The sequence below is a fragment of the Dipodomys merriami genome, unplaced genomic scaffold (genome assembly GCF_024711535.1).
Source record: "Dipodomys merriami isolate MVZ:Mamm:240054 unplaced genomic scaffold, mDipMer1.0.p SCAF_9, whole genome shotgun sequence".
Taxonomy (NCBI): Eukaryota; Metazoa; Chordata; class Mammalia; order Rodentia; family Heteromyidae; genus Dipodomys; species Dipodomys merriami.
Genome location: NW_027206512.1, coordinates 54,166,628 through 54,185,073, shown reverse-complemented (window position 1 = coordinate 54,185,073; position 18,446 = coordinate 54,166,628). Strand labels below are relative to the sequence as shown.

The 18,446-nt window shown below is 38.5% G+C and overlaps 1 protein-coding gene across 9 annotated transcripts in view; it reads left to right on the top strand.

Annotated features, from left to right (window-relative positions):
* Positions 1-18,446, top strand: part of LOC138820687 (cytosolic beta-glucosidase) — a 271,928-nt gene that overhangs the window by 34,860 nt on the left and 218,622 nt on the right. For all 9 annotated transcript variants that reach the window (XR_011369948.1, XR_011369950.1, XR_011369952.1 and 6 more), the window contains 2 exons: positions 6,999-7,795; positions 8,473-8,596. Coding sequence is in view for 3 of the 9 variants with exons in the window: in XM_070012443.1 (XP_069868544.1) it covers positions 6,999-7,795; positions 8,473-8,596 (921 nt within the window). In the remaining 6 variants the exon portion in view is untranslated. The remainder of the gene's footprint in view (positions 1-6,998; positions 7,796-8,472; positions 8,597-18,446) is intronic.

Genomic DNA, 18,446 nt, shown 5'->3' with positions numbered 1-18,446 from the left:
GATATCACATGTACTTTTTGACTTTGAACAGAAGATAATTTACCGTTTAGGTTAAAAGTGAATTCCTAATTTTCTGTCTTCCTCAGTTATCATCTGTACTTTCTCTTCCCTTTGATACCATCATAGACCTTGGGATAGACCCAAGGTCTAAACGCTAAAAGCAATCTTTGCATCTTTTCATTTTTTGCTTCCTAGTTCTCCGTTGTTCAATATGGTCCATTTTGTTATGCTTATACCTTATTCCTTCATCATCTTCTCTACTCCTTTCTTGGCTTAGGTGTTGATTATTCTCAACTAGGGCTTTCTGATGCACTTGATGGTTATTTCTCCTTTGTCTCTGTCTCTGTCTCTCTGTCTCTCTGTCTCTTTGTCTTTGTCTGTCTCTGTCTCTGTCTGTCTGTCTCTCTCTCTCACTCTCTCTCTCTCTCTCACTCTATGTCCTTCAATTCTTTCTATATAATACGGTCACAACAATTTTCTTAAAGCTTGGCTTAAGTTATATTTGTTTGGGTAATCTTTTGCTAAATCAAAGTAAGATAAAGAATTTAGTGATGGCAAGCCAGAATATACAGCCTGGCCTCCTTCCTATATCATTCATGTTCTATTGGCCTTGGTCTTAACTCACCCCTAAAGCTTTGCAGGCTGCAATTTCCTCTTGTGTATAACCCATGCAATTCCTCCATGCAATCTCCCAAGCCCATAACCCATCATTTATTAAACATACTATGCACTTATCAATCTCTGTGGGAATTTTGACATTCTTCTTCATTCTTCAAATGGCCTTTCCTTAACTCCCAACTATACCTGGCAATGGTCTAGCCTCCTGGTCAGATCTAGTATAGATCCTTCCTCTTCCTTAAAGTTTCTTGCTTAAAAATAAGTTTCTTTCTTTCTATCCTCATAGCATCTATCTTTGTTGTTACTGTTTTTATGTCGTCTGTAAGATTATGAGCACCTTGAGTTTAATTTCATTTAGCAAAGTGCACCAAGTATTCCCTGTGCACAGAGGACTGTGCTAAGTACTCACAAAACAGGTATAAGACAGCCTAATGTGCAGACAATTTTCCTTTTTGCATCTCGTTAACCTAGTCTAATTCTTTCTAAGGAGGGATGTGTTCAGTAAATGGTTTCTTAATACTAGGCCAGTATCAATCAGGAAATCATTCTAAGGACAGTAATGATGACATTTTGTTGAGAATGCAAATGTGCAGGTCACCATGCCAAATTTTATCTGAAATTCCAAGATTCCAAAGGCTCTAAGGAATTTTTCTTTTCTTTCCTTTTTTTTGGTTTGTCATGGGGCTTGAACTTTGGGCTTGGGCGCTGTCCCTGTACTCTTCAGCTCCAGGCGAGCACTCTACCACTTGAGCCACAACTTCTGGGTTTTGAGTGGTTTATTGGAGATAAGAGTCTCACAGACTTTCTTGCCTGAGCTGGCTTTGAACCTCCATCCTCAGATCTCAGCCTCCTGAATAGCTAGGATTACAGACGTTAGCCACCAGTGCCCCGCATTTAAGGATTTTTTCTACAACAAAACTGAAAGTATAAGCTGACTTGAATTGCTGTGTAACTATACAAGAATGGCATGACGTTGGGTTATTCTGTTTGATGAGACTATGTATTTTTCTCTATAAAAAGGAAAGGAATACTGATCCAGACACATTGTCGGTGTTACTGTTAGGACCTATACTCCAAGTTTCCTTTTTAGAACTCAAAAACATTTTCCCTAAGATTGTGGACCTATATTGATATGACAACATATAAGCCTTTTAAGGTTCGTGGGGACACAATACCTTGTCAGGCTGAGGGAGAGGGAGGTGCCAGAATCTCCTGAAGAGCAAGGTAAGTCACTCATGCCAAGCTCACGTGGAAGTCACCTGCCCAGGGCACTGTTTTGTGTTTGCCTCAGCTTCTGTAAAGACACAGCTGATTAATATTATACACTTTTCCCGGAACAAGAGGGCAATGGAGGTGCGTCCAGGAGGCGGAATTTCAATAAGCAGTTGTTCATTCTTGTGCAGTGATCTGTTGAAACAATTGGAACTGTTTTCGCTCAGAAAGGCCATCATTTTTTTTTCTCCATTTAAACATTTTCTCAAAGAGCATGCAAAGAAGTAGGAGATCCTTATTACTATCCTTTCCAAGGAATTGCTTTCTGTGTTTTTGACTCCCCATTTTAAAGCTTGATTGGAACATCTCCAAACCGGAAGGATATTTTACAAAGTGAAATTGTTACATAGCTTTTTCCATTTCAAATGTCAAATTTTCAGGGATTAACAAGAAGAGATTGAGCTTTCAACTGAACTCACCTATTTCTGCATTCTCGACTGTCCAAATGCATTTTCCTATCTGCCACAAATACAAGTTTCAGGTGATTAGTAGGGGATTTGCATTTTGGAAAGAAAAAATAGAAATATTTGAGCAGAATATCTTGCTCACTTTAAGACTTAAAATATAAGAGACTTAGAAGGAATTGTATGAATAAATTTACTGTACAAACATCCAACTTGTACTGTATTGTATGTTCAGCATTATGGTAGGTGGGCTGAATTTCTCCCTTCCCTAAAACCTTGTCTTGAATCTTAGAAGTTATGATGATATTAGCTCACCAGTAAAAGGAATCTTACATTGAAGGATCCAAAGATGAGATTATCTTGCATTACCTGTGTAATCTCTTGGGTCTTTATAAGATGGTGGACCAGAGTCACAGAGAGGGGATGTAAGGACCAAAAGAGACAACAAAATGGAGAGATGAGGGTGAAAATGGAGGAGAGAGTTATAAAAGAAGACATGTAGGAAGCTCATGCCTTCTGAAATAGCTAAGAAAGTGTATTCTAGTTGACATTCTCCAGGCGGAAGTGACCTTACCATCATCTTGATTTTAATACACTGAGACTTGGACTTCTGACCTCTAGAAGTCCAAATAATAAATTTTTTTTGATTTCTTTGTGGTAATTCATAATAGCAGCAGTGAATGACTAATATAGGTAGTGTGATAAGAGAAGGTAGAACAATGAATAAAATTGATGATATGAGTCTTGAGAGACATAGACCAAAGATACTGGTTAAGTTCATGAGCATTACAGTATTCATAGTTTGTTAGAGGTAATTTTTTAAAATTTTAAGTGGGAGCATTATTTCTTCAGGTTGTAGTCCTCTCCTATTCTAAAACAATTTCCCTATTTTTTTTTTTATTGGCAGGGAGCACTAGGAATTGAACTGGGTTCTTCTATTGTTTAGGAAAGTGCTCTACTTACTTGAGTTATGCCCCTATCTCACCTATTTATTTATGCTACATAATCCTGCTTCACTCCCAGACACAGTTGATGGGACAAAGGAAAGACAAATGTTCAGAGTATTAAAGCAGAGAATACAGTATCCATGATGAAGGAAATCTACAGAGGTTTGAATTCTTAAAATAATCATTTGGAAACAGAAAAAGGTCCATATGACCTCTCAAAGTTTAAGATTTCTAAATTGGTAACTAATAATCATTTAAAAATACATGTTTGTTCTGAGATTTCATTAGGGTTAAAGTACCAGCCTTAGATAAAACTAAAAGCGTAATGACAAATTGTTCTCAGTTCAAGGTCACATAAGTCATGAGACAGCACCATAAACAATGCTCTTTCACAAACAAGTAAACTTAGGTGGAGACAGGCCAGGTGACTAATCCATGATCCTTTCAGGTGACTGAGTGAGGTGATCTGCTCTTTGATGTCCTGTTCTATCTCCTTATGGAAAAGTTTCATTACAAAATCAAATAAACTATACAAACCAGAAGCCAAGTGCTCAGTTCTTGGATATTAAATATTAATTATGCAATGCTCTATTATTTAAATTTTATTTATCTTCATTTCACCTCATGATTATTATGTTGCTTGAATTGTATTTCTGGCTATCATTAATGACTACTCCAAAAAGGAATATAAAACAGGATCTGATACTGTGATTAGGTCTCAGGAGGTGAATGCTAAGGTTAGTGAAACAGAGTCACGTATTTCTGGTTCAGGAACATTAGTATATGTAATTAGTGGTATGTTGTAGAGGGGTCAGCGTAGCCCTTCCAGTGAGAGATTGGGATTAAACACTGGCAGTTCCATTTGATGACACTAAGACTCGCTGATAACAGTTTTCTCAGATGTTTATTAGAAACAAAGATGCCTATTCTAGAGCTTAGAGTTAGGATTAAGCAAAACCATGACATCCATTCAATAACAAAAGCTAGTATTATTTCAACATTCAAAGTCAATGGAAAGAGTTCGCTAAGAAAACTCACATATATCAATAAAATGTTATCCATCATACAATTTTTGATATCACATTTGTACAGGAAAAAAATGCAAGTCCAGAGATGGCTTTGTGGAATGTTCTTTCATTGAAAAATAAAGATCCTGACATGGGCCTTTCTAGGACTGAAGCAAAGTGCCTGCAGGGCTCTGCTTCTTTCTAAAGAATGAATTTGGAGAGTCTGTTTTGTTGGCTTATTCAGGTTATGACAGAATCCAGCATGTTATGATGGAAGGACTGAGGTTCTCATTTCTTTCTGGCTTTCAGCTAAGGACCATTTTCAGCTTTTCAGGGACATCTGCATCACTTGGCTTGTGGCCACCTTTCTTCATCTTTAAAGTCAGCAACAGTGGTTGAGTCTCTCTGAAGTTGCTCTTCACCCCATCTTTTCTTTGCTGTTGCATCCTTCTGATCCATTTTTCTGTTTTACTTTCTCAAGACTCATGTGGCTATATTAAGTCCACCTGAACATCCTAGGGGAAGGTTCCTATCTCAAGGTCTTTTCCTTAATTGCATCTGCCCACAGTTTCTTCTTTGCCATATATGATAACCTGTGTACCCATTCTACAGGTTAGGGCATGGACATGATTAGGAGGGGAAGGAGTTATATTGCCCACCAAGTTTGAAATAGCATTAAGATATGTCTCTCAAACATGGAGTTATCATGTATGATTTCCACTGTGTTTAAGTTCACAAAGTATTTGAGATGGTGTTCAAAACAGACAGGCAGAACAATAATGTGTTTTTTGCATAGTTTCACTTCTGTTTACAATACTTACCCCTCTTTAGTCTTCCTCCACTTCTGATGAGTGCCATGCTATCCTTATATCAAACTTTCAGTTCCCAGAAGGAGCTCTTTAAGAGAAAGAATATATATAAAATGGCCAGGCAATATATGAAAATAAAGCAGTAACCCATATAGGAAGCCCAGATAGCTAAACCACAACCTTTATAGCAAGCAGTCCAGGCTGCTACGTACAGCCTTGCTTCCAACCCAAGACCCACCAGAAAAAGCCAAAGACGTTCCCCAAATGAATTACAGAAGATAACTCACTTCTAGCTAACCTTCCTCCAGCTTCCTGTGCCAACAACCTGAGTCAGAGCATGATTACAGCTTTCCTTTTGTAGCCTATAAGCCTTTCCCTTTTTCTGACTGCCTTTGAGTTTTTGTCAAATGTGAGTGATAGCAGCTGAGTCTCTCGCTACAACAAGCTTGAGTTAAATCACCTCTTTTTCTCATTTGAGTAGTCTTTACTTTTACATCTTCTTTGGCCTTTTGCATATTCATTTTTGATTTTGCTCTTACACTTTTCTCCATGCCTTTTCTGAATAATTTATATTCATCTTTTAATCAACATCAGCCTAGATGGTACTAATACCAAAATAACAATAATTATTGTTAGAATGATAGCTAATTTGTACTGAGTCCTTACCATATGTTAAGGACTGTTGTACACATGTTCAATTTACCAACTCATTAAACTCTCACAATGGTCAAGAATGGATATCTCTCATTATATACATTTTACAGCCTGGAAAGGGATAGGTCTGAGAGATCTGGTAACTTGCCTATGGTTGCTGAGCTAGCATGTGATGGCTTAAAGACCACAGTTCAATCTTAAAAGAAGATATGAACTCCAGACTCCAGTTCCCACTATACTTTTAAAACATCAAACTGAGAGCAGTTCTAAGCTGGAGTCTTACAAGGGTGGACCAAATATCTTCTTGACCTTGATTTCTGAAGCAGAGCATCTTCAACTTAATGTCATTCTTCTAAACTTTGCAGTTGTCCTAAAGGAACTCTTTCATATGTGTAGTCCTAGAAGAACCAGCTGAGGGGTGTGTGTGTGTGTGTGTGTGTGTGTGTGTGTGTGTGTGTGTGTGTGTGTGTGTGTGTGTGTGTGTGTGTGTGTGTGTGTGTGTGTGTGTGTGTGTGTGTGTGTGTGTGTGTGTGTGTGTGTGTGTGTGTGTGTGTGTGTGTGTGTGTGTGTGTGTGTGTTTCCATGGACTTTGTCAGAATTTTAGAGTAAATCACCAAGCAAATCACAATGTCCCAAGACTCTGAGTAATTGTGTTTGGAACCTTCTAGGATTTTTCTTCCCTGAGGTGAGGGTCTTCTGTGTTAACCAGAGCAGGCCTTGAACTCCTGACCCAAGTGATCTTTCTCTCTTAGCATCCAGAGTAACTGAAACTGCATACTAGTGCTATTTTGGCTTTGATGATTGTAGATTTTTCATGCTAACTGAGTTTCCTTTTCAAGACTTGTGAAGCTAATAGGCTGGGGACAAATATTAACAATTATCTGACTTACTTTTCATAGTGTTTCAGGCCTTGGGAATTCAGAAGTGAACTAGAGAGTCAAGGATCTTTTTCTTATGGAGCTTGTGTTGGGGGTGAGGGATAAGCCACAAAAAATGAGTATATAGAGAACTAAATGAAAATGACCTCTACAGTGTGAGCATTTCATAATGTTGAGAGCACCTTGCTCAAGCATCTCTCTTCAGAACAAGTGTCTTCCCATTATATCATCTGACTTAAACCTCCTTCCCACTGGATTTCTTTCTGCTTCCTCCTAGACTTCCATTAATTTATACTGAAGAAGTAGTCAACCTTATTTTAAACGAGAATCATCTTGATCCTTTTTCTTTTAAAATGTATTGCCAAACACACCAAAAATCATTTTTCTTCTTCTTTTTCTCTTCCCTTAGGGATTGACTATTACAACAAGATCATTGATGATTTGCTGTCAAATGGGGTTACACCTGTTGTGGCCATCTACCACTTCGACCTGCCTCAGGCTTTAGAAGACCAAGGAGGTTGGTTGTCAGAGACAATCATTGAAGCCTTTGATAAATATGCTCAGTTTTGTTTCCATACCTTTGGAGATCGAGTCAAGAAGTGGATCACCATAAATGAGCCCAATACTCTTGCAGTGCTGGCATATGACATGGGAATTTTTGCTCCTGGTATACCTCACATTGGGACTGGAGGTTACCAGGCAGCTCACAACCTGATTAAGGCTCATGCCAGATCCTGGCACAGCTATGATTCCTTATTCCGAAAGGAACAAAAAGGTATGGTTTCCTTATCATTGTTTTGTTGCTGGTTAGAACCAGCAGATCCCAATTCAGTGCCTGATCAGGGAGCTGTTAAAAGAGCAATCAGTTTCCAGTTGGATTTCTTTGCTAAACCCATATTCATTGATGGTGATTACCCCAAACTTGTCAAGTCTCAGATTGCCTCCATGAGTAAAAAGCAAGGCTATCCATCATCCAGACTTCCCAAATTCACAGAAGAAGAGAAGAAAATGATCAAAGGCACTGCCGATTTCTTTGCTGTGCAATATTATACATCTCGCTTAGTCAAGCACCAAGAGAACAAGAAAGGAGCACTAGGCTTTCTTCAGGACGTGGAGATCAAGTTTTTCCCCAATCCCTCGTGGCAGGGTGTGGGTTGGATCTACGTGGTGCCATGGGGGATACGTAAGCTCCTGAAATATATTAAGGTACATCGGTGATCTATGTGTTCGTGTACATCTTAAGATGTGAAGGCTTGGGTACATGTGCATATGAACTCATGAATATGGACCTGAATTTGGAAGGCTTTAGGCATGTCTATTTGTTTTGAGTTGATGAGGATTAATTATCTGACTTTGGAAATAGGGGTCACGTTCAGAATTCGTTGTTAAAATCTATTTTGGCTATAGATGTAGCTTGGACATACTTTCCAAGCTTGTGTTACAGTTATGAATATAAAAGGAATTTTACGGAAGGAGATGGTTGGGACCTTTTTAGGTCTTTAACATGCTGGATGACATCCAGGTAGCTGAAATTAAAATTTCAAGTTATTGCCTTTCTGGGGGAGGAGAAAGTCCTGCCCACAGGACCAACGGGTGAAGGAGCAGTGACAATGAGCAGATGCTGATGGGCAGAAAGATATTTCTGTCTTCTCATTATAATAAGAGTCATTTTACTGTCTTCATGGACATTTGCACAGTTTTGCTTTTCCATTGTTAGTCATAAAAGGTCAGTGTGTGGAAAATTAAGTTAATAGGGTCAGTGCAATTTGATGAAAACTAGTTTTGGGGTTGTAGCTTCAAGAAGATAGAGGGTATTGCACCTGATTTTATGAGCTTTTTTTTAAACATCTGTTTGGAATAAAACTTCTGCTCTCTTGTTCTAGGATATGTATAATAACCCTGTAATTTACATCACGGAAAATGGGTTTCCTCAGTGTGACCCCCCATCTCTTGATGACACTCAGCGCTGGGAGTATTTCAGACAGACATTTCAGGAACTGCTCAAAGGTACCATTTGAAATGATGAAAGATCAATTGTGCAAACTTAATATAATTTCCTCATGTGCTTATTTGCATTCAGCAAAGACCAATGATTTCAAGAACTGAAATTCATGTAAATTAGTGTAAAGGCATGTAATTAGGAGAGGGTGGTTTTTGGAAGGGAGAAGGTGAGAATTCGTCTAAGTCCCACCTTCTGAAATTGAACAAAGTAAAAAGTGACACTCTTCAACATTTTGTGACTCCTGGGTGAAGGTTAAAAAAGAAGGGATGGTGTCTATTGGGAGAAAACATTAGTTGCTATGAAAAGATTAGCACTGATCAACTATAGCATGAGTATTTGCATATTTTAATATCCTTGCCACCAAAGAGTGAATTAATAGCATTTTTAAATGACTCCAGTTTAGCATTTGTGTAATAAACTTGCAGTGGTATGAATCTTCCCATCAATGGATTTTGCATTTAAGCTGCATCTAAGCAGCTCAGTTAGAAATAGGGTTTTTGCTTATTGTTTTTGATTAGGGTTTTAGGATGTCACTGAAGCTGGACCCTTATGTAGTGCAGGCCAGTCTTGTTGCACTCATGATTATCCTGCCTGACCTTCTCGAGTGCTGGAATTACAGGTAGATACCACCACAGCCAGCTAAAAACAATGTTTGCCATGAAAGAATATATAAATTTTGTTTCAAGACAACATTGCCACAACTCTTTAACACCATTGATACTCTTCATATTTGAAGGCAAGTGAAAGGGAATAAAGTTAGCTGATAGTGTATATTTTCAGACTAGTCAACTCATCACCTCACTCATTTAGCATTTTTTGAGTATTTTTGGAACATTTTTACTTTCTAAGTTTTATTCATTTTCCTTATAAAATAGTCATATCACAGCAGTAAGATCCAATGAAAAATAAGACTTTATTTTCATCACCATAAAATCCTTACTCATGTCTTATTCTATTTGAGGGCTCTGTGAATTGTTTTTCCTGAAAGTATTCAGTATTACTCTAGAAATAGTTAGAAGGATTTCTGGAAAGCAATGCATAGTGGCCTCCTTGTAAAACCTGAAATCGATGGAGTAAATTCTGTACTGAGGTCTAGAAATAATTGGCAAAGGGCCATTGGATTCCTCCAATTTGGTCCCTGCAAAGCAATTCTTTTGTATTACATACACCATAGATTCTTCTTTGGAGTGGGTATTCACCTTCTGATAAGGGAGGGCTAGCTTTAATTTTCTGATATTTCTCTCCATCTCTTCCTGCAAATGAGTCCTGTTCAGAGTCAGCCCATTGAGATTCCCAGGTCTCCTGCTCAAGGACTGATAGGCTATCAAGTGGATTTATGGATGGATACAGGGAGCACAAATGACTTCTCTAAAATTGGTCTGTGTATACTTTGGAAAAGAGACAAAAATAGAAGTTGGTCCTTTTTCATTTCTAGCTTGGCACTCTGTTTATTGCTAATCATGGAAGGGCATTTTATTGCCATCTGAAATAACTTTAAGTACTTTATACTGTGTCATGCTAAAAGTACTAAGTGCATATTGGACCTAATGGTTTAATATAGGAGCAACTGTTTTACTCATCTAAGTCATTGATGTTCTTAATATCTGTGTTCTCTCCTTAATATTTTCCATGCTAAAATCTGGATGGTAGAGTCAAACTAAACAGAAAAACATCGAACATCAGAATAGAAAATGTGAGATTTGGGTTAGGGGCAAAGAAAGAAAATAGCATTGATAAGATCCCATTTTTCATGTTGAAATTCTATTGTCTTTAAATAATTTGATGGGGAAAGTACAGGGCCTCACCAAATCATGATGGATTCCCTTAGGAGTTTTTGACCTTTTGATGGTGTAAAATGATATGCATTCATTCAGTTACTCATGGAATCTTGAATTTTATATTTCGAACTTTGGCTGGGCTCGTGCAGTGTGGTACTATAGTTTCTTACCAGGTTGGACAGCAATGGAGAGCTACAGCACTCGGCTAGCTATACAATCCTGAGGATGAATGACAGAGGTCTGTGCTGCTCAGCTGTCACATGCAGTGGGTGGGATGCACTAAATACGTATTGGACCTAATGATGGCTTAATAGAGAAACCACTGTATTACTCATCCAAATTACTGACAGTTCTGTATTTTCTTCGGAAAAATTACAATACACTATTTATGCTTATTGCCACTAATGACATTTTGTTTTTTTTCTTTAATATATATATGGTCTTGTAATATGTATGAAAATGTGCATAGTGAGAACCTCTGTACATGATTCTTATTCTTCTAGCTAGAGTGGCTGATGTGTTTTGTATGTTCTTGTATGGACACCAAGGCTTTTTTTTCCATCTTAGAACTTTTTCCTATTAATGCATCCCCTTCTAGGAGCTATCCACTTTACCCACCCCCATCTACATTGTTACAACAGTCAGGATAAAATGTAGCACTTGTCAATAGATAATTAATTGGTCCAGATGTAGGTACATAACATGAACTCAGCCAGTCTCAGCTCTTTCTGGAATTCAGAACTTGGACAAAGCAATCTGTCTCTTAGATCTTGGTGGTGGTAGGATACAACTGTATAGGCCATCACTCATTTTGCACTGCCACAGAAGGCTAGAAACCATGAGAAGGGAGGCACCTGGGCGTTAAGGGAGAATTTCCCGATGGTGTTTGGGCCTCTGACTCGTTTCTACTGAAAGCCAGCAGTATGCATGTTTTTGAGAGGCATTTTACTTATAACAATTTTTTTAAATAAGTTCTTTTATTTTCCTTTTTCTGTCACTTGGAGCATAAGAGTTTGGGGAACTGGCTTCTCAAAAGGCTGCCATTTGCTAAAAACCCAACGTTACTTAGGGATATTTGAACAAGACAGAATGTATGTTATCAAAATTATTATTGATTATTTTGGTATTTGGTGTGATATGTGAGTTCAATAATTTTTATGCTTGCTAGGCAAGCACCCTACCACTTTAGCCATGCGCCAGTCCTTTTGCTTTTAGTTTTGGGTTTCAGATTGAGTCTTGGCTAAATTTGCTTGGGCAGGACTGGGATCTTAATACTCCTACCTCTGCCTCGGAAGCAGCTGAGAGCACAGGCATGTGTCACCACATTCACTTACTTAGTTCAACACTTTCTACACCAAAGTGCTCTTTTTTTATCTTACACAAAACTTATTTTCTTACGTTTGTTCTTAAATATATTCTCTGGAAGTAGCCTTATACTGTCTGTCTCCGAAAGGACCAGTAGATTCCGTGACCTTGGGATGAAACTCTGATAGCCTATACCCTACCTTACATCCAAAAAGCGAATCTGAAATTACTAATCAGTTTCCTGAGATTCCTTTGTGGTAGCACTGATGATCTTAGTTGGCAAGAAATTTGCGAGTAAGAAGCATCCTGTGAGCAATTAAAAAATAATAACAGGCCAAGGAAGACATTTGTGAGAAGCCCTGCAGGTGGAAAGCCCACCAAAAGCTAGGGTGTCAGATGGATGATGGCTTTGTGATTCCCAGGAACAAATTCTTCCCTCTGACATCACACATGTGGACAGGCACCTAATGACACTAGAGTTGGATCAATGGTGTCTGCCTGGAGGGCTTTCTGATCTCTTCAGGTAAAACCCTACAGCAATTAATGGAGCAGTAGAAAAAGGAAGCTAATATTTCTGTTTCCTTTCGGGAAAGTATTTTAAAAAATGAGAGAGATTTTTAAAAAGTCACTTTATAAAAGAGAGTGATCAGCTAGTGCTTTAAAAAACATTGTATTGTTTAATTGTACTTAAACCTCTTTAAATAGGTCATATTTTAATTATGATGATAGATACAGATATGAGTAAAGCAATGTCAAAAAACACCTTGAAATAATTTATAATGCAGCTGGCACTGCTATATAAATTACTCAGAAAAGGACCTGTGTCAAATTGTCTTAACTCCTAGTTTGTATATAATTGGGGGAATAATGCTTTTCTTCATAGAGTTGTTATAAAGATTCATTTTATTAGTGATTATCTTCCTCATCCCTGCATCAATTGCTTATCACATAATGGTAATGTTTACAGTAAAAATGTGCACACTTACAAATATATCAATTGCCTCCAAGTTGTTTTCCTGGCTATTTCACAAAAATGCTAGTCCAAGGGTTTTTTGTTGTTGTCTTCTATTCTTGGAATAGGAGCATATTCCCCCGTGTCTGCATGTTTTTTGGTTGCTTTTTGGGGGACACACTTCAAGATAATGAGTCATTGGTCGCTTCTGTCTGAACTGTGTATAGGCAAAGGCATCTACTCCATTCATCATTTCCATCTGAGAGGGGACTAGATTAGGTAAAACATCAAATTATTGGCAACAGAAGCAGCTGTCCAGCAATGGAGAATGGCTTGGCCATTTACATTTTTGTATATTTTTTGATTCAGTGTTCAGCACCCAACCAAATCTATATTTCTTTCTTTCTTCCTTCCTTCCTTCCTTCCTTCCTTCCTTCCTTCCTTCCTTCCTTTCTTTCTTTCTTTCTTTTTTTCTTTCTTTCTTTCTTTCGTTTCTTTTTTTTGTCTGTCATGGAGCTTGAACTTTGGGCCTGGGCACTGTCCCTGTGCTCTTCAGCTCAAAGCGAGCACTCTACCGCTTGAGCCACAGCACCACTTCCGGTTTTCTGGTGGTTTATTGGAGATAAGTCTCACGGACTTACCTGCCTGGACTGGCTTTGAACCATGATCCTCAGATCTCAGCCTCCTGAGTAGCTAGGATTACAGGCATGAGCCACTGGCACCCGGCCCAGCCAAATCTTTCTTTCCACATATGAATCTTTAGTGCATTCAGAAAATTAATATTGATGCTGTTACACCAGGCCCAGCAGCTGGACTTGACTTCATATATAAATGCTTATAAATGGATCCCTTTTTATGGTTCTTGCGGTCCAGGTGAAGAAGAGCAGGAAGCTAGGGTAGGTTTGTCCTAAGGAAAAAATTCCACTAACTACATAAACTCCCCTGAAAGAGGTCCTGGCCTGTGCCCAAAGTGTTTCTCATGTATATCCAGCATACGTCCCCCTTCAGATGTATGTTTATGGTCTTTCCTCCATCTGGAATTCTGGGCTTCCTTTGCTTTGTGTCTGGTCCAGTTCTGTTATTTGGAGTAGATCAACAGTCTTAAAGTCAAACAAGACATGCGTTTTGAGATTTGACTTTGTTGCTCAGGACCCCAACGGTTTGGGGAAAATTCTTAAATGGATAAGGCTGCAGTAATCTACTTTCTAAAATAGGGTAATGAAAGCATCTCTTTTCTAAAGGGTGGTGGAAAATGAACATGATCTTCTACTTTACTAAATATATATATATCTTATTCATTACATGTATATATACACATATATGTACATATATTTGTGTGTAAGGATATATATGTGTATATATATATGTATATATTAAGCCCTCTGAAGACTTAATGCTGTATTTTTCATAATTATATCTTCAGCCCCAAGCCCCAAGCCTATTAGATAGTACTTTTGTACACATGTTTGTTGAATTTGCTTGAGTCTATTAGAAAAGGCATAGCCCACAGATAATGAGAAATAAATGATGAAATGGTTGGAAACTATATTTTCTTTCCCTAAAGAAATTTAGCCTGCACAGAAAAAAAAAGTGCAGCCTCCTGGAAAGTTTCTGAGCCAGCCCAACTTTCCAGTTAGATCCATGCCTGAGTTAGCACAGCGGTAGATGATTGCTGAGAAGGTTTGTTAATGACCAGCTTTAGGCTTTTAATGACAAAACCCCTCAGCAAGATGTCATCGAAGTTATTGAAGACTTCACTGCAAGTGTTGAAGCTGATACATTGTAACAAGAAGGTTATAAATCTTGCAGCTTGGATATACCACCAAGACAAGATGCTGAGCACAGAGTCCCCCTGCTGTTGTCTGTCAGCTTCCTCCTTCCTGTCCCCCTTCTCCTTCCCTTGGACACCCTGGAGAGGAGAACTATATCCATTTCCCAAAGTAGTGCAGACCTGGCAGCCACCTGCCTATGCCAATTTCAGATCACAGAGGCCTGTTTAACTGGACAAAATGTGTTAAGCACCTGTGTTTCTCTGAATGTGCATAAAAACATCCTAAGGATTAAGGTCTCCAAAGTTAATACATTGACCTTTCAGAAACACCAACCAATTAAAAACCCATTGTAAGCTCAGAAGAGAGACCTGAATACCCAAATGTAGATTCGCACCAGCAGATCTATTGTTTCCTATTGACACCTTGGCCCCTATGAACATAGCTCAACGGCCTGATCTGAAAATCACGTGGGCGGCTCTGGGCAAGTGTGGGTGGGATGGATAAGGGGTTATGTTGGTAACCATGGCAAAGCTGCTTTCAGCTGCTAAGGATGGCTGCTAGTGAAGAGGAGCCTGGTTAGAACACAGAAGAAGAATGAGACATGAAAGCTGGGACCAAGAATTGCTAGGGGGCGCTAATGCATGGAACTGTGGAGATTGGTCATTTTTCTTTAAGTTGACAAAAAGAATTAAATGTATTTATTGACTGTAGCATCTTGTATTTGAGACAGGTGAAACATCTGGGATGGCTAAATTTAACACAATTAATGAATACATTACCTTATGTACTTACCAATTTTGTTGTTGTTGTTGTGAGAACACTTAAAATCTACTCTATTTGCTGGGTGCTACTGGCTCATGCCTCTAAGGGAATCCTTATGGGCATAGTACTCAGGAGGCTGAGATCTGAGGGTCGTGGTTTGAAGCCTGCCCAGGTAAGAAAGTCCATAAGACTTTTACTTCCAACTAACCACCAAAAAGCCAGAAATGGAGCTGTGGCTCAAATGGTAGAGCACTAGCCTTGAGCCAAAAAAAAAAAAAAAAAAAAAAAGCTCAGGGATAGTGCCCAGGCCCTGGACCCCTGCAGGCCATAGGACCCGCACAAAAATAAACCAAAATCTACCATAGCAATTTTTATGAATACAGTAAATATATTGTTATTAACTGTAGTTATCAGGATGTACCATAGGTTTGGTGTCTTGTATTTAGCTGGAAACCTTTACTCCCCAAACCCTCATACTTCCTAGCTCCTGGGAACAACCATTCCACTCTCTACTGTGATCAGCTGTTTAAGACTACACATATGAAGAATGCCAAATAGTAGTTGTCTTTCTGTGACTGACATATTTCACTTAATGACCTCTATGTTGTCATGAATGACATCATTTCTGTACTTTTTTAGGCTAAATAGTATTCCACTGTGTATACGCACCCCGTTTTCCTTATCCACTCATTTGTTGAGAGTGGATTGTCCAGCAGGGAGATTTCCCACTTTGGCTATTGTCACTGTGTCAATGAACATGAACATGCACAAATCCCTTCCACATCTGGATTGCATTTCATTTAGTATAATACATCCAGTAGTGGGGTTGCCAGATCCTATGGCAGCTGTATCTATTTAATTTGAAAAGTCATGGATAAATATTATAGTATTTGTATCCCACAAAATTATGTGTGTGTGTGTGTGTGTGTGTGTGTGTGTGTGTGTGTGTGTGTGTGTGTGTGTGTGTGTGTATGCCAAGCTCACACAAAGTCAGCCAGAAATTAGAACTAGTATTAACAGAGCTATGCCCTTTCTCTATCTTTTATTTCTTATTTTATTTTATTGTAAAGATGCTGTACAGAGAGATTACAGTTGTATGAGTAAGGTAATGAGTACATTTCTTGTTGATACAGGAATACCCATTGCAACAATGATACTCATGAGACACTATGTTGAAAATGAACTTTACAACTTTAGGGAGTGGGGAGGAGTTGGAAAGGTGGGGCCATGAAGGGATAGTAGGAGAATAAAACAAAAGAGGGGGTAACATCTTTTATATCTTTCCCCTTATTTCCATCCAGTGGCATACTTAACTTTTGCCCTCCATTCTGTCTGTGAAGCATGGAAGACTAGAAGCTGTACTTGTTTTTGTGTTATGCCTGAGTAATGTTTATACTCTTACAGTTTTAATAGGTTTGAGATGACAGTCTACATACATAATCCACACTTTAAACTTTATGTAAATGTTTTTAATATATCTGTGCCTCAATTTCTTCATTTTGAGCATAAAGGAGTTGAATCACATGAATTTTAGGATCCTACCAGCTCTAGAATCATCTGATTCTATTCTTTTTGGAATGGTAGGTCCTGGAGCACACTTCATTAGAACTGTTGATAATTCTTTATGCTATCAAATTAAGTACAATGAATTGTAATTAATGGTCTTAAAAAAAGCTACCTCTCTTTATTCTTTGTATCCAGCCACTTAATATGAATTTTAATGCCTTTCTTCTATGAGCATAAAATTAGACCTTGCTTTTCCAGTATACCATTTCCTTGTGTTTTGCTTGAGGTTCTAGGCAACATTTCTTGATGTTCAATCTGTGTTTCCTCATCTGTTCATTCTTGCTGAAAAGGAACCTCACTCTGAAAACCCATTGGGCACTCTGTGCCCAATGTAGAATCTCACAGAAGAAATCAGATGAACAAATCCTCTCAAAGCCGGAGTCTGAAATCACTAGCTGAACAACTCCACAGCAGTTACAACCTCCCAGGATATGACATCTGTTTAAACACCACTATGGCACCAAGTTCTAAGACAGTTAAGTATGATTTCCACCCCACCCCCAAACTTTGCCAACAATGCATATTTTAATTCAGTTAGGCCGTGGAGAATTTTAACTTTCCTTCAATTTAACATGACCATGAAACTTTTGTCCCTGGGCAAGATCCTGAATTAGAAAGCAGAATCAAACTGCAGCATTTTTGAAATTGCCATCTAACTATGATTCTGGGTGTAGACTTCACATGGGGAAGTCTGCTTTTTCTGTTCTGACTTTTGAGCATACTTTATTCTAGGCAGAGCTGCTTTTTACTTCAAGTTACTGTTTAGGTAGCTTTTTGTTCAATACAATGAACAATCAGCCTGGTGCTAAAGATGGAAATAGTCTGCTTTGGAATAGAAATTTATTCTTCAGGTTTATCTGGAAATGCTCTAAGCAGGGATGGTGGAGGATATCCATCACTTTGAACAGGGTCCTGTCCTCAAAACCAAAGTCTCCTATGTGTGGAGAAGACTGGGTAATGAGTCCACATCATATTTGATGTAATTCTAAAGTCTAACTACAATCTCCCTCTTGTTTGGGAAAGACCATTATTGGAGACACTACCTCTGCTTTAGAGATGAATGAAACCATTGTGGATGGAGGAAGAAAAAAACATTTAAACTGTGAAGAATTTTAACTGCTACAGTGAGTTACAGTATATAAAAAGCCTTACAGATATGAGATAAAAACATTAAGGAGTTATACAATGAGGCGTACAAGTCGTTATGTCAAAAACTAACTTTACAACTTTGGTGTGGGGGGGAGGAGGGATGGGTGAGAGGGTGAGGGGAGGATGGGATGGAAAGGGGAAACAAAGGAGAAGGCTACAATGCTTGATAAGAAATGTACTCATTGATCTGAAGACTAAGGTTCAAAGTCAGCCTGGGTAGAAAAGTCCATGAAACTCTCATCTCCAATTAATGAGCAGGGGCTGGGAAGATGGCTCAGTGGTAGAGTGCTTGCATTGCATGCATGAGGCCCTGGGTTCGATTCCTCAGCACCACATATGCAGACAATTTTGAGCACAAAAGTCAAGTGGGAGCTCATGGCCTTGAGTTCAAGCCCCAGTACTGGCTCAATCAATCAATCAATCAATCAATAAAGCAGCTGTTATATAAAAAAAAAAAGAAATGTACTCATTATCTTGCCCATGTAATTGTAAGCGTCTGTACAGTATTTTCACAATAAAAAAAAACATTAAGGACCTACTGGGAATAACTAAGTAGATGATAAGAAGAGGA